At 38.7% G+C, this 16,475-nt stretch overlaps 2 protein-coding genes across 4 annotated transcripts; one reads left to right on the forward strand and one right to left on the reverse strand.

Moving 5' to 3' along the window:
• Positions 1-1,468: 1,468 nt before the first annotated feature.
• Positions 1,469-13,971, forward strand: atxn7l3a (ataxin 7 like 3a). 3 transcript variants are annotated; one of them, XR_015779668.1, is made up of 15 exons: positions 1,469-1,712; positions 2,973-3,015; positions 3,160-3,259; positions 3,386-3,518; positions 3,614-3,785; positions 3,901-3,998; positions 4,096-4,118; positions 4,227-4,272; positions 5,527-5,564; positions 5,671-5,739; positions 5,877-5,920; positions 6,404-6,475; positions 7,896-8,032; positions 8,525-10,142; positions 13,941-13,971. XR_015779668.1 is itself a non-coding variant. In XM_088091157.1 (14 exons), the coding sequence occupies exons 3-14, from the start codon at positions 3,209-3,211 to the stop codon at positions 8,719-8,721; spliced, it is 1,080 nt and encodes a 359-aa protein (XP_087947283.1). In that variant the 5' UTR covers positions 1,469-1,712; positions 2,973-3,015; positions 3,160-3,208; the 3' UTR covers positions 8,722-12,181. The 3 variants fall into 3 exon arrangements, 2 of the variants coding, with proteins under 2 accessions (XP_087947283.1, XP_087947284.1); XM_088091157.1 differs by lacking the exon at positions 13,941-13,971 and having other exon boundaries at positions 8,525-12,181; XM_088091158.1 differs by lacking the exons at positions 6,404-6,475; positions 13,941-13,971 and having other exon boundaries at positions 8,525-12,181.
• On the reverse strand, positions 12,416-16,427 carry tmub2 (transmembrane and ubiquitin-like domain containing 2). The gene is made up of 3 exons (XM_042504262.2): positions 16,291-16,427; positions 13,768-14,417; positions 12,416-13,658 (listed from the first exon to the last, which is right to left on the reverse strand). Exons 2-3 carry the CDS (start codon positions 14,400-14,402, stop codon positions 13,265-13,267), a joined length of 1,029 nt encoding a protein of 342 aa, XP_042360196.1. The 5' UTR covers positions 14,403-14,417; positions 16,291-16,427; the 3' UTR covers positions 12,416-13,264.
• Positions 16,428-16,475: the final 48 nt, after the last annotated feature.

The raw sequence follows: 16,475 nt of genomic DNA on the forward strand, positions 1-16,475 counted from the left end.
TTTCTTTGCAATTTGTACAGTTTGTCTTTCCTGTCCTGTCCTTGTCCTGAAATACTATCAGACCCTAGATTCACTGTGTGGCAGTGAAATTACACATCATTCTTCCAATTTTTTAGGGTTATGTCCCAAATAAACAAAGCAATGTCTACATGTGACCCCTTGTCATGGGTACATTGTAGCCTCATAATTTCAATTTAATTTAAAGTTATGGCCAGTTTAAAGAAAATGTTGATCCCTTCTCAGATTGTTTTGTTGTTTTGTTTTTTAACTATTTGAGACATGACAAAGTAAAAGTATCAAGTATATGACAAAATTAGAAATGATCATAGAAAAGTGAGGAAAAATAAACATATGTAGGTTATAAAAAAAAAAAAAAAAAGAAAATCCCACATCAAGGCACTTAACTGACATAATGAAGGGTTTAAAACTAGTTTAATGTCTGTCCACATACTTTTGGCGAGATGGTGCATATTGTTGTTACAGATGACCTCATCCAACCGCTCAGGCTCAACTATATGATCACAGATAACGAGAGGAAACATAATGTTCCTTTATTAATGTCTTGACTGGATGGTTTTAGTCCCCCACCTGCGTCAAGTCTGTCGGAAATACCGGAAACACGTTGATTGTACCTTCAAAATAAAATCATCAAGTGGGTCGCACACATCTATCAACTACAGATATTATTAGCTGGTCAACAAAAGTAGTGGTAAAATAAAGTTGAAGTAGTAATGATCAGTGGTGTAAACTAAGTAACTATGTAGCCTACATTTACTGAAATACTGTACCAAAGTACAGGTTTGAGGTACTTTATTTGAGTGAACATTTTACTCCATTACATTTTTACAAACACGTGATTAATAAAATATGACATTTATATTGAAAACTATCAAATAAAGTACTTTAAATTAGTACTGCCTCCACCAACTGGGTAATTAAAAAGCTGCTTGTGTGTTAATGCATTAGTAGGTTAAATAATATTGGCAGGCCATATATGTTATTCAGTGTTGTCATTAATAGCAGTGACAATTGTATCAATGTATTTATAATCTGGTGGTTCTTGCATGTTTCCCTTGTAAACCATACATTCAGCCACTATGACAACATGCCAGTAAACTAGTAAAGGGAAGTTCTGTATCTTTTATGTTTGATATCACTATTACACCTGAACCACAATCTCACACCCTGCAATAATACTGAAAGAGACCATCATGCCCAATGAGTCAGGTACTTTTTCTTTTGATACCTGAAGTTGTTTACATTTTTCAATCAGAACTTGAATATAAGGTTCCTATTTGCAACAGATTGTTATAACATCTTGGCGTAGCTTCTTTTTTTTAAGTCACTTTGTGTGTATTGTGGTATACTTCTTACACCACTGATTAGCTTCAGATGCATTTGTCCATCAAACATTTGACAGCTCAGGAAGCAAGGCTTTTATTTTTGAGGTTTAACCGGAAGCGCGTTGTTTTGTTGTTTTGTTGGTTCCTTCACTGTCGGCCTCCTCGGTGTCAGGCGGGTTCCTAACGTCAATTTAACCGACACCGGCGACGACCAACAATTTAAACTAGGATTTTTCTCTACTGTCGACAAAATGATGCGTGTTTCTGAAGAGTAGGCTTCTTATTAACGTATTTCCGTGTGGACTGACGCGGTGATGTTGCCTCCCTCAGAGAAACTGCCTGTTTCAGACTGAGTTTCGGCATGACAGGGTAAGAGGAAACATTTTTTTAACCCTGTGAAATTAGAAACATAACGTCGCTACATTGTTTCTGAGTATTTCCCATCGATAAGCCGAAAAACGCACATCCTTCAGCAGAAGCTAAAAGAGTCGCGGGGCTAGCTAGCGAATGCTAACATAAAAAAGTAATGTTGACGGTAAACAGTGTTGAGTTTCCTAACTGCCATTACCTGCGTCTATAATGTTTTTATTTTTTCCTACTTATTTAAGGTTGTTCAGATGTGTGTTTTATGTTTGAGTTGTACGTTAGCTATTCTTGTAGTGTTTATAGTGTAAACAAAGATGCATCTTGTCGTAGTTAACACCACAGTTAACCACACCTGCCGCGCTGTAACGTTAGCGTTAATGTCGAGTACAGCTGCTCTGTATTAATGGTCTTAATCTTATATACTTAGGGACCGTTCCTTATTTATGAGGTAACGGTGGGAGGGAGGTGGGGCAAAAAGGGGGAGGCACTTCTAATACTTGTTTTAGGCACCTGGGAGCGACATTATATTTATTTTAGATATCCTCAAAACCCGTATTTGCGTTTGAAAACCACATCATTGATCACAGCCAGAAAATGTGAAATATGGTTATTTGTGGAGGGAGGGTAATGCATTATTTCCAGTCCCTGAAGGGGGAAACATTATTAGCCTGATATTGCTGTAACTAGTATGTCTAGGCTTAGAGTTTGATCTTAAACTGTCACTTTTGTACTTTTTTTTTATGGGATGAATGCTTCCCATAATGTTTAATAAACGAAAACACATGTATAGCTCATATATTTATTCAGGCTACAGTTGGTTTATTTTTGTTATTTTTATGTACTATACTATATATTATGTTGTACCTTTTACTTTATGCTTCTCCTACCTCATACTGAATTTATACTACATTATGTTAATATGTGATACTGTTGTATTTCATTATATACTTTTGTTTGTAATTTTATTTTAATGCACTAGACACTCAATAGCCTTATAATATTATATATAAGTTTGGTGTATATGTACTAGACTTTCTGACTGTGCTGCTGTTAATCATTTTACCTGTAATATGTACCTGTCACTTTAATACTGCCATTTTGTCTTAAATTGCTCTTGTTTAGTTTACTGCATAAACTAAACTAAACTATTTATCTGTACTTATTTCTGGCCTTTTGCTGAAACAAATTAATTTCCCCTCTGTGGATCAATAAAGGCTTATCTTATTTAATCCATTTATTTAAGTATTTTCTTCTCTTCAACAGAATGAAGACATATCTGCAACAACTTTCAATATCTCTTTTAAACGTAAGTGTTTGAAGCACCAGTTTCATTCAAAAACTTGAGCCTTGGTGACAGGTTGGATTCGTCTCTCTCTTATCTGTTGACCATGCCAACCATTTCATGAGTGTCATTTTTTTTCTGTTCTTTTATTTTGTTCAAAATCCTCAGGTCAAAATCTCATTACGTTGCTATCAAGACTTCCCATACAGACTTTCAAATGAAAATGGAGGATATGCCCCTGTCAGGCCCAGACAACACCAGGCTGGAGGTGAGTGAATGCGTATGATTTGTAATAAATATAGCTTTTAACTTTTACCCACAGACAGATGTTATGTCTTTATCCATTTTATATGGCATCCAGTTTGAATTTGGTTTTAAATGATCCTTGTTATAGGCCTTGGTCCATGACATCTACTCTGAGCTGGTGGAAGATGCGTGTTTGGGCCTGTGTTTTGAGGTGCATCGTGCTGTGAAACAGGGCTATTTCTTCTTGGATGAAACAGATCAAGAGAGCATGAAGGAGTTTGGTGTGTGCCATGGTTTCTATTTTTTTCTGGTCTATTTGTCTTGTCATTTTTTTTGGTGTGTTTGCTCACAGTATGCACCTTCATTACTCTTCCAGAAATTGTGGATCAGCCAGGAGTGGACATATTTGGCCAAGTGTACAATCAGTGGAAAAACAAAGAGTGTGAGTGCCCGAACTGCAAAAGACTGATAGCAGCTTCTCGCTTCGCCCCACACTTGGAGAAATGTCTTGGCATGGGACGCAATAGCAGTCGCATCGCCAATCGCAGGTCAGTCAGTGAGGGTCATTCAGGACTTATCGGTGCATTTATCTAAATTAGGTAGGATCAGAATGTTTGATTGTTTGTTTGTTTGTTTGTTTGTTTGTTTTTCACCTTTTAATAGGCTAGCCAGCAATAATAACATGAGCAAATCAGAGAGTGATCAGGAAGACAACGATGATCTCAACGATAACGACTGGTCCTATGGGGCAGAAAAAAAAGGTAAGTTTAACTTATTTTTCTACTATGGCGAGAGAATAATTAAGCATGCTCCAGATTGATTCCACATAATTAACAAACTTCTTTTTCCACATCACAGCCAAGAAGAGAAAGTCAGATAAGGTATTTTGGGGTTTGTTTTCTCTTTTGCAGACAGCGTTAGACTAAATTGTATTACGTTTTAATGTGTATAATGAGTTTAAGCTAATCTGAATGATTTTCTTTGTCCAGAATCAAAATTCTCCAAGAAGATCCAAATCAGTAAAACATAAAAATGGTGAGTCTGTCAAGTATTTATTCTCTAGTGAACTGTTGAAGTTTTGGTCCATGCACCTGTATAAATATTTGAAATGATTCTGGACTGGACCATAACTTGGTTTGTTCAGCTTTCAGCAGCCTAAGCATCATTTTATAAATCAGGATGTTCTGTGTATGCAGTTCCCCCAGTAACAGGAAGCAGGAGGTGCACCTTTCAGATTTAATGATCAGGGCAAAAATGTCAGCATAAAGCAATGTTGGGTGAATGCTCAAAGACTATAAATTGAGGGAAAATGTTGCAAATTTTCAGCTGAACTTGTATGTGAGGCACAGTGCACAGAAAAATAACTAGGGACACAAAGAGTTTGATAATAGTGTGCGATAATATATTTAACTATTTATTTGGCTATTCTGTGTAATGAAAATTCATATGTTGTTGAGTGAAAAGAATATTTTGACATAAATATGCAAAACTGAAAAGTAAAAATACTTTGAGGGTTTGTTTGGATCAAGTTCTTCAGGAGGTTTTCTATTTACAAGGGAGGAGCAAATAATATCTGATTAGCTGCAAGCTAGTTTCCAAGAACTGTAGATATGGAAGCAAATGAGAAACACAAATGTTTAAATTTCAACAGCCACCAAATTCATATTACATACATATTTAATATTTTACTTTGAAAACTATGTATGTATTTGTTCTGACTTCACCTCTTTGAAATTATATTTCTGACAGACCTCACTCTGATAGGCCAGAAGTGGGTTCAGTTGCATTCAGGCATGATTTTGTATCCTGTCCAGGGAAACCCAAATGTTGCCATTTAAAAAAATTCTGAGGTCTAAATTTGGATCTGAATCTGCACAATTAAATTAAAGCTATCTTAATCTATTTTTCTTTTTTCTTTTTTTATCTGAATTTATGAACATTGAAGAAAAGTATATTCACATTCAGCTTTTGAATTGCAAATCAAGACATTTAATTTTTTAATTTCAATGTGGTGAATTTAGAACGAATGAATTCAGATACGTGGTTTGCGGTAAAATATTGTGAAATGGAATAAGTAAAGTAAAATACTGTATGCTATGAATAGAGTGGTGTGTAAATTTCAGTGCAATGACTGTAAAAAAAATTAAATACTTGTGTCTTATTTGCTTCCTTATGTACACAACTTGGAAACCCTCTTGATTGTGAATTGAGGTCCATTTTTGATGATGTTTTAATAGTTTTAATGTGGTATAAATAAAAAGGATTAATAGTTGTGTTTTCCTTCTCCAGGTGAACTGGGGAGCAGCGTCAGTTTAGAGCCTTACAAGGTGACACGTTTTGTTCATGTCGCCTGCAAGATCTTAAAGTCACATTTGTATTGCATTATTCAGTGCAAAGTATTAATAATGGTTCTTGGTCTGTGTTTCATTGCAGTACAACTATAATACTGGCATCAGTTATGAAAGTTTAGGCCCTGATGAAGTCAGATCACTTTTAACAACGGTGAGTTTTCCATGTAAATGCATCAAAGCGTATTGATCTTTTCACAGTCCTATTTCTCAGGATAAATAGTCATTTTTACTGCTCTCCTGTTTTACTTAAACAGATGTTGATCATTTATGTTGTGTTTGTTTCTATAGCAATGTGGGGTGATCTCTGAGCACACCAAGAAGATGTGTACCAGGTAAATACAGTCTGTCCCTTCTGTGAATTTTGTAATGCAAACTAAATCCCTTAGAAATGCTGTCTGAAACTGTCTGTTGCATGTGAAATCTGGAACATGATCAGTTTCATCCATGTATTTCTGAAAATGATCATGTGCGTTGGGACTTACTCAGGGGCACACAAGTGGCAGCATTGTACTTCATTGTTTAGCTTTTTTTCTGGACCAATGATTGATTTGTTTTTATCCCCAAAATGAAACACTGGACTAAGAAACAGGATTAATTTGACAGAGATTTTTTTTAATTGGACCACGGAGGACCCTGTCAGTGACCAGCCTCTAACTTTTCGTAACCTTTAACACGTCATTTCTGCTCTGCCTCATCTGATTGGTCACTGATTGGGTCCATCCTACCTCCCTGGCTCCCTGTGGCTGTGTGTTGGCAGGCAGGGTGATGCATGAAGCTGTGTCAGGGATGTATAATGCCACCTTGTGTCCCACCAGGTCTCAGCGATGTCCCCAGCACACGGACGAACAGAGGAGGGCCGTCAGGGTCTTCCTACTGGGGCCGTCCGCGTGAGTGTCCTTACCCGCCCTCAACCTCGAGTGTATTTTCTAAAAGTCTCGTGTGAATGAGTGTTGAGACCCACATGGTGCAGGTGTTTGCTGATGCGACTCAATGTTTTTTGATTGAGTTGCCAGAGATAGAAACAGAACAATGCTGCTGGTCAGTGTTGAGAACACTCTGGAACAGTGGCGCCTTTCGTGCAAGTACAGCACCTTGATGACGGCAGAGTTGCAGCACAGAGGTGTTAACAGAAACTGCATCGAATGCCCTTTTATCAATAAAAAAAGGCCGTACACCTGACGCATATTGGTTCTCAGAAAAGGTAAAATCTATGAATAGATATCTGCCTGTGTGTGGTACAAGATGTTGGTATTAAAAATGTTCTGGTTTCCGTTTGTAGTATTGAGCAATCACATTGGAGTGGCAGGTATGTTGTGCATGTGGAGAGCAAAAGGCCTATTTTGCTATTGCGTGAGAACTGTTTAGCTTTTCATTAGCTTTTTTTTTATTTATTTATCTGCTTTTACATACAGATATGTAATCTTGGCCCTGATATCTGCTGGCTACACTGGAAAATCTGAACTATTATCAGTTGCCTCCAAAGTCTTATCGTCATCACACCAATAGCCAATTGCAAAAGAAGAGTGCCAGTGCCAATCAGGATGTGATTAAATAATCTTACCGCTCATTCAATTACTTCTTAACTACATTAAGGGAAATATAGTGGAAATACATGAAGCAATAAGCCCCTGGAGGCCATGGTTTGCAGGGATTTTAGGACAGTTAAGGGGGTTTTAGGCACAAGTAACGCACAGCATCAGAAAAGGCAATGATTTGATAATTAGTCATTCTTCTGAGAAGCAATATAGTTTTCCAGAAAAATATAGCAGGACTGCTTTAGAAATCTGTGGCAACACGGAGCCAAAGAAGTTCCCTCCCATGGGCTGTAGTAAATCTAATTGTAGGAGAAAGGAAAAACAAGTTGTCATGTTGTTGCACTTACAATATAACCACATACGGCTCTACCATCTGCAAATATTGTGCTCACGTTTCATTTTGTTAAAGTGTAGACCGGTTACTTGCTTGAGTAATAAAGCTGCACTGTAACAAAAATGATATCTCTAGCAACATGCCTGGAGAAAAGTGAGCATACTAGGCTACAAATAAAAACAAGAAAGCTAGCTCAGGTTACGTCATTAACTTACCATAGACTGTGTGTGTAGTCTTCAGCTTTAGATGGAAAAAAAAGAGGCTGGTGGAATAAGCGGCAGCAACAACAGGTTTGTCTTCAACGCAGCTCAGCCAGTAATAATCCAGGACTGAAACTATCCGTTTTATTGATTTTTTTTTAAATCACTGTGTGGTCAGTCTGAGTTGTGTCCTCACCAGTGTAACAGTGTGTATCTCTGTCTGGATGTCATGGAACAGGCCGTCGCTGCTCGATGCAGACGCTGTGGTTGAGAATGACAGCTTTGACATTCCCGATGGACAGACTCTGATGAGCCGCTTGCAGTGGGAAGACTCACCTGATATTTCACCCACTGACTCTGCCTCATCGAAAGCTAGTAAGGAACTTAAAGTTCTTGTCTTACTGTCTACAAATTTCACTGTTTACTGTTTCACTGTTTTAAAAGTATAAATGTATGTGCATGTAGATGCAGGACTGAATGCTGCAGAAAGACTTTCCTGCCTGCTGCCGTTAGACTTTTTAATGCTTTTAAATAACCATTGTTTTTAATTACTGCACAATAAAGTCTTATACACAACATAGCATTTATTATTTGATATTTTTTTGGTATTTACTATCTATAATTTATTTTTAATATTTTTTGTGGCTAATTACAGATGTGCTTTCATGTTATGTGTGGTTTGAATGAACTGCCGTAACAAATGTAATTTCCTGTGAAGGATTAATAAAGTATCTAATCTATCTATAGACTTTTTAATGTAAATTTATATATGTAGATAGTAGTTTAATGTTTTTTTTTTACCTTTTTCCAGCTTTGTTGTTAAATTGTAAAGACAGCTGATAGATACATTTTCTGTCCCTCTCACAGGCGCCAACCATTCAGATTCTAGAAAGCCCAAGAAAAAGAAGAGGACGTCTCTCGGTTTGAACAGTGGAGGAGGAGGAAGTCTGACTGGAGGCAGCAGCAGCAGCAGCTCTCAGAGTAATATCGGCTTATCGACCAAAAAAAAGAGGCCCAAACTCTCAGCACCTTCTATTTCCAGTATCTATGATGACTTAAACTAGCGTAAGCTCTGTCAGTCAGAGCAGCTCTCGTCTCCTCTGATAAGTCCCTCCGTTCACACCTGCATTCACAGGCCTGAACAGGGTGAGGTGAAACTTGACTCAGTAGTTCTTACTCATACAGCCTTGACAAGTAAGTGAATTTAATTAGCATTTCTGCTTCTGTTTTATGAACACAGTGTTTAAAATATTGTGAATGAGAATCACAGAGTTCAGTCAGAGTCTGAAGGAACTTATTGGGGAAAAAGAACCCTAACACAGACTTTACTTTCTGCCTATTCCAGTAATCTCAGACAGTTTGGACCACACAGACAGCTGCTGTCCCCCTAAAATCGAGGACAGGATGTTGCATCCTCACAAGGCCTCCAGCAGCGAATCAGAAATTGTGCCCATATGCAGATAAAGCCACCATAGTTGCTGTCATTGTGTCCAAGCAGGTATTTCAGTTTACGCTGTTGCACCATATGACCAAAGGTATGTGGACACATGAACGTTGCACCCATATGTGATTGCTGAACATATCATTCTAAACCACAGGGTTTCTACCAGAGTCTGGCTGCAGGGGTTTTTACTGAGTGCAGGGGGACTACTGAGTGCTAACACTGATGTTTGGTGATCAGGTCTGCCTCACAGTCGGTGTTCCAGTTCATCCCAAAAGTACTGGATGGAGTTGAGGTCAGGGCTTTATGCAGGCCAGTCACATTCTTCCAAAACTAAACTTGAAATCCAGTTCTCTATGGATCTGACTTAATGCACAAGGAGTCGTCGATATGTTGAAACAGGAAACAAAGTTGAATGCACACGATTAGTCAAAATAAAATGCTGTAGAAATTCCTTAATTTGAACATATCAGCCACAGAGGCGTCCACATTCTTATGGCTATACAGTGTAAACAGATCTAGGAATTGTCTCTTTATGATGCCATCACCACATTTGGCATCTCTACCTTTCAGATAAAGTAGAGTTTGTTTGTTTTTTAATTTACATTTAAACTGAGCTGTACTATATGATAACATTTTTATGCTCTACAGTCAGAGTGCAGGGGCTCTGCAGATAAATACTCAACCAGAGACTTGTAATGATTCATAAATGATGAGTCACTTTTGTATGACTCTATACATTTTTTTTTTTAAATTCTGCATAGTATACCTTCGAAAAGCACCACAAGTGATCCTTCTCACAACAGCCATTTTGAAAAGAAATAGCAGTAAAATCAAAGGTGTAGTTATTACGATTAGGCCTCCATTTAGCTTTCCTAATTCCAGGGCCTTGCTCGCTGACAGGGTTTACTGATGCACTTGAATGCATCACAGCTATCATTAACAGAACTGGTTGCACCTGTGTTTCTCCTGCTATCACAGATTAACTTGCTTCTGTGAAAAAGGCCCATTACAAGTCTTCATTTGTTGACCATTTTCTGAAAGGTAAATGCACACTGCTTATTTATAAGACCTTTTAAGAGCTGCCTTGTCAGGAAAGGCTTTTTGTTGATCCCAAACGTCTCCCTTAAAGCATTAAAAGTCTTAAATTTGGCTTTCCGAGACCTTCAGGTACTCTGTTACTGTTGGCGACCTGTCTGTCTTTTTAGACTCTGTGTTCATTTAACTCAGTCTTAAAGGAGACATGCTTCAATTCAAAACTTGGCACAAGTTTACTGGAGTACTCATCAGTGGCTTTTCAATCTAGCGTTGTATTGCACAGTTGTGTTTGTGTGTGTGTGTGTGTGTGTGTGTGTGTGTGTGTGTGTGTGTGTGTGTGTGTGTGTGTGTGTGTGTGAGTGCCTTTGTATGCTGACTTAAACTCTGTGTGACTGTCACTTTTCACGTAGTGTGTGCATGTGTGGTTAGCAGATGTGCGCATGTGTAATCCATTTATATTTTCATAAAACTATGCATCATAGAATGTGATGTTTTTGTGACAGTATGTGTGCCATTTTAAATATTTAACTTTGTTTACATCAACAATCTATTTAAGTTTTTTATTTGTCTCTGCTTATTAAGTGTATATTATTTGTGTGTAAATGCAGACTTTGCTTTTTCATGAGCCAATAGGCTTTTGGGGCACATGTACAGTACATGTTTGTATGATGTGTGATATAGAGAAATAATCATGAATCCAACTTTCTTTCCTCTGTACAAAACTTGTCTTGTGTATTTTTACTTAGTTTCAGCCTTTAAACCAACAATGAAAAAATTTGTAAAATATGTTACACGCTTCACAGGTCAGATGAACTATTTCACGAATCTTGTACTTGCAACTGTCAAGAGTTGACGTTGTAGAGAAGCAATTTTTCTCCTTTAAAGTTTCAGATATGATTGTAGAGTCATAAGTGCATAGTTGAGTACAAGGATGATGTATTTTGTTTGTAAACACCAGGGCAGCATTTTTGTAAGACTTAGGGACTGTGTGAAAATTATTTGGGCCAAGAGGAGTTCAGAAAAACAGCAGAGGGTTAAGGCGTAGGTATACCCCGTCATAATCGCTTTTTGGATGGTTAATTCGGCTTTGGAAACACCCAACCCCCCATATCTTTCTAGGGTCCGAATTTCTGTAACTTTCTGAAACCAGTAATCAGACAATCACACTCACTTCCTGCCGTGTTTGGTCAGCGGTGTGGAGTTGAGAAAAGATCCAGTGTTGGATCTACTTCTGTCACTTTGTATGTGAATGACCGAGTGTGACACTATAAATCCCCCGTTAGCTCGAGATTTCAGCACTATTGTGTCTCGCATCCATCTTGGACGGCTTTTCACCCCGCCCTCAAGTGTGGCTGTTAACATTAACTACGTAATCTTACGTAACATTTTAATTAGTTGTTATTTTTTTCTTACTTTTATTTATTGAAAGGTTGCAATGTGATTTTTTTTTTTTTTTTTTTAAGAGTAGGAAGGTTTTTTCCCAGCGCAGATAAAAGGATTTAATTCCTCTATAAAGGCTTTTTTTTTCCCTTATCAAGATCAGCTAACTCGTAGGATGAAAAAGTCAGTTTTTAGGAACAGAATAGATACAGCAACTGTGCTGCCTGAGCCTGATTCACTTATTTAATGGCTGATATTACTTTTTATTTAAGAGCTCAGAAATAGAAAATGGCTAAAACATTTGCTGTTTTTATATCTGTTTATTCTTTATTTCCAGGTGTTGGGGTAAGGGTGCTCCTTTTCATTCTAGGTTAAAAGGATGTTTCAAAGAAAATATAATAACCAGTGACAAATAGGATTAATCCCTCCTCACCACCCGAATAATTTTCGTACAGTCCCTAAAGTCAAGTGCATTAAGTTGTTAGTGTTAAATATCTTGAACGTGACAATCTGTCGAAGCCCGATTTAATTTTTAGTGTAGTTAACACTTTTGGATCTCTTTCTGTCCTGGTCTGTAGTAACTTTGAACGTGCCCTTTTAATCTTTAATCTTTCCTAGTAAAGTCTTGGTGATGTGCACTTAAGATAAATGAGCTGTTATTGAGACACAGGTGTGATTTTGATTCTTAAGCCACCTTTTGTGGACAACAGCAGATCGTCTCTCGTGGCTCTTTGTGTATCTGTGTGCAGTACGAGTGCAATAACAAAGAATGCAATGTTGTGACAGTTATGATCATAATGTGATTGTTTTTTTCTTCTCTGCCATGCATACCGATGTTTGCATATAAATAAACTGAAAGCGGCTCACTTCCGTAGACTAAAAACAGATACTGAGACAGGTTTGGTTTGAAATGCTTTAATTTGAGACATCACTGAAGCCAGAGCAGTCCAGCATAATCAGGAGGGTTCAATGTCCCCCTCCAAATCTTTAAGTGCCAGATGCAGGTTCATCTGATTCATTCTATCATTTTATTTACAGAAAATACACAATATATTTACAATATCTTCTCAAAAAGTGTCTATTTTCATGTCTAGTGATTATTTAAATTAGCCTATTTCTAAATAGCAACGGTTTTTGAGCAACAAAAATATCAGGAATTTTCAGCCTAGCACTGAGGCAACTGCACAGTCCATATTTGCTTACACATAGATTGACTCATTCAAATAACACAAAAATAATGGTAGTTAAACTGGCACACACAGCACAACAGTGAGTGGTTCCAACAGATTTAATTCTTGCATCTATCAGTTAATTGTATATAATTTTTTAAAACACAGAAACAGTGGCCTAAAAAAAACAGACGGACAAGAAAAGCATCATGAATCTTTAGCAACGATAAAAGAGTGGACAAGATAAAGCCAGAGTGTTTAAACATGGTGCGAACCACTAAGTCATGTTTGGAGAGGAGCTAAAGTACGGTTCAGTTTCACCTGAACTTCACTCACTGCAGATTATTATTTACTCCACATATTCTGTACAATCACTCATCTGTTTTTTTATCTTGGTACATGCACAAACAGACCAGCCACCCACACAAACACACTCTGCAGGGATCCAATCTGCTGTGGTATCTGCACCAAACCCCGTTTTGATTAGTCCGTCTCTCCAGGTGCCACCCACTGCTGCGGTTATTTTTGTTTTACCTCACAACATTCAGCTTGTATGCGTGTGCCCTCTCCCCTGCCTTTTCAGCGGCTGTGCATCCCAAATATCAGAAAGCTGAAGAACACAGTGACTCCCACGAGGGAGATGGTCGCAGGAGCGGTGAAGAACTGCCTGTAGTTGATGCGGAAGTACCACACCACGGCCAGTATCACCACGAACACAGGCACCACCAGGCTGCTGGTGCTGATAGCCACACCGGCAGCCCTGAATCCTCCAGTGACCCCAGACCCGACTCCTGCTCCGGCCCCAGGCTGAGCCCCCTCCTCTGGAGTGGCCTCGTGCAGGGCCTGGGAGATGTGGCAGTGGATCACGCTGTTGTGTGTGATGTTTAGGGATAACAGAGTCTTCTTGGGGTCCTGCAGCAACTGGCCTTGGTAGATGAGTTTAATTTGTTGTTCCCGACCTGAGAAGTATTTACTAGGGAAGAGGAGAGACAAGAAAGAGGAGATGTAAAAGAAGGTTATTTTCCAAAATTCGAAACTTCACTTAACTATCTATGCTTGAAGTTTGCAGGCGGATGTTTTACCTTTTCAGTACTCCGACTGTATCCTGTGGTTCTACAACGGCCACCTCCTCCGTGTCATTTAAATACTTAAGACGGACAGAGATGGAAGTGGCAGTAGTGGTGGTGGTGATGGGGGAGATTGTGCTGGTCAGCACTGGAATATGCTTTATAATCTTTTTTTCTTCCTCCTCCAGTTCCTCCTCCTCCTCATCATCCTCATCATCATCATCATCATCCTCTTCATCCTCCTCCTCATCTGAAGTGTGCAGTCTTCCCGCCTGTGGTTGTTTGCTCTGTATGTCCAGCAGAAGATCCGTCCTCACCCCCTCAGCTCCCTCTCCGATCCCCTCCCCCTCTCCCCTCTCAGTCCCCGGCTCGCCGTCATCTGGCTTGTTCTCCTGCGAAGGCGGCGGAGTCTGCTGTTCGGGGGCGTCTGCGCTCGGAGATCCCGCGCTGTAGCTGTCATGTCCTCCCAGTCCGATCAGAGAGGCGTGAGCGCCCACGGTGAGGATGGTGCCCAGTATGTGGTCTCCCCGGTCGGCCACGTGGGTTGAGAGCCAAGCAAAGATGAGGGCCAGGACCAGGAGCAACACACCGCCTGCAGCCGTGACCTCGTCCTCCATCCCATCCAGCATGGTCAGTGCACACACTGCCATCTCTGTCCTCCAAACCTGCAAACAAGACACAACACAACACTTTATTTATTTAGCCATAAATCACAACTCTGTCCAAAAGACGCTGTATAATCCATACTACAATGAAGCAGCATTAGGCAGAAAACGTAGGCAAAATAAAACACAAAGTTAAAGGTTATCCAAGTGTAGTTTAATGTGTACCATCCTCATGTGATAAATATATGAAGTAGTTATTTTCATTATTATTAAAAAATGTTTGTGTAATTCATTTGCAACTTTAAAGAAGCATTTCCCCCACTAAGAACACAGTAGGTTTGGGAAATACTGTAACTCGATGAGAGTACCACAGCTGACATTTTGCATTATGTTTATTATTCCTCAATTACCTCTAGTTGTGTTTCGCTACTGTGGGCAATATTGTTAATCAATAAGCAGGACTGCTTTATTGAAGTGTGACAAAGTATCTGGATTCACCCAAAACAGATATTCCCATTAGTGCTGGGTGATATCAATCAAATATATCACCAATACTATTTTTGACAGTTGACTATTGCTGCTTTGACAAAATATTTATACAATGAGATTTTAATAAGTAATTATCAGTAATGTGGATCTAAGTGGGTAAGGGAAATAAAAAAAAAGCTACCACAGTCTGGTAAGTTTACTGAAATGCAGCCTTTAAAACCAGAAAAAAACAACACTTTTGATACTGCGGCATTCAAAATTTAAGACAGCACTGAGTCTCATATTACGATATCAAGATGATTTATATATATATATATATATATATATACATATATATTTCCCCACCCTAATTCCCAAATAGTTAGTTTTATTTATCAATCGTTTCACATTTGAATTTGACTACATGATAATAACATTGGGGCTGCAGGTAATTATTAATTTAATTATGGCATAGTTTGCAAATCACCTTTTAAACTTGAATTGACAGAAAGTACAGTTTTGTTTTGTTTTTTTTGTTTTTTTAAAGGTGACCTGTGTGCTCCTACCTGAACTCCAACCCCAAGATTATTATTTTACCATGACATAAGATGAAGAAAACTACAAGGAAATATGTTGTGTTTGTCAGGCACACATAATATACAGCATATGTCATAATATAACACAGCATGATATAAAATTACATATATACAGGAAGATTGCACAATCGTCCCCACCCATGGCCCTTAAATGACAGTCAAAAACTTAACTTCCTGTCTGTTTTAGAAACTAAAAGTATTATATATGTGTCAGAATAGCACTATCGGCTTTACAAAGCTGTGGCCTTGCAGCAATGATACAATACCTCAGAACTGAGTGCTTTTAGCCCCTGCACACCCGGATAAAGATACTTTACACAAGAAACCATTCGCGTTTACACAATCCTCGAGTTTCTCTACGTGTAAACACGCAGCTCAGTGGCGACGTATACAATGTTTTTATTAAAAAAGGACTGGCGGACGAATAATCTTTTAACGAGGTATATCCATTTGTGAAGATAATTATTTATTATTTATCATTTAGGACTCATTATAAAGATCCGCAGCAGCTATCAGGGCTGGTCAACAGCTGTTTGTTGTAGCTGCGAAGCTACGTCCAAACACCCAGCTGATCAAAGACATGTTAACACTGACTTATACACCACGGTAGTCATTACACGCGACATTTAGACAAAAATATGCCGTTATATAACCTAACCTTCTGCGCTGCTGGCGTGTTTATACTGTAGTCAATGTTGCTACTTGGGGTGCTAAGTTAGCTTGCGAGTTAGCCTTCCTTGCTAGCTTCAAAAAACGACCTTCGACTCTCGTCGCTCGTTTTATTTTTATCGCAATAGTTTTCAAACTAAGCACAGAGGTCGCGTGAAACGTCTGTGAGTCTGTATGGTGTTGGTATGAAACGATCTTACCTGCCAGCTGTGTGAATCAGAGCATGTTTGAAGACGAGGCTCAATGCTAGTTAGCAGCTGCTCCTTAAAAACCACATAATAAACACACAGGCGACGAGAGGCGGCGTGACGTCATCACCGGGCAGCGGGGAGCGCTTGTTTTGGAGACGGGACACGCCTGTTGCTCATCCTGCTCATGCAATAAT

Source organism: Plectropomus leopardus, chromosome 18 (assembly GCF_026936395.1).
Source record: "Plectropomus leopardus strain MGB_pleo_1.0 chromosome 18, ASM2693639v1, whole genome shotgun sequence".
Taxonomy (NCBI): Eukaryota; Metazoa; Chordata; class Actinopteri; order Perciformes; family Serranidae; genus Plectropomus; species Plectropomus leopardus.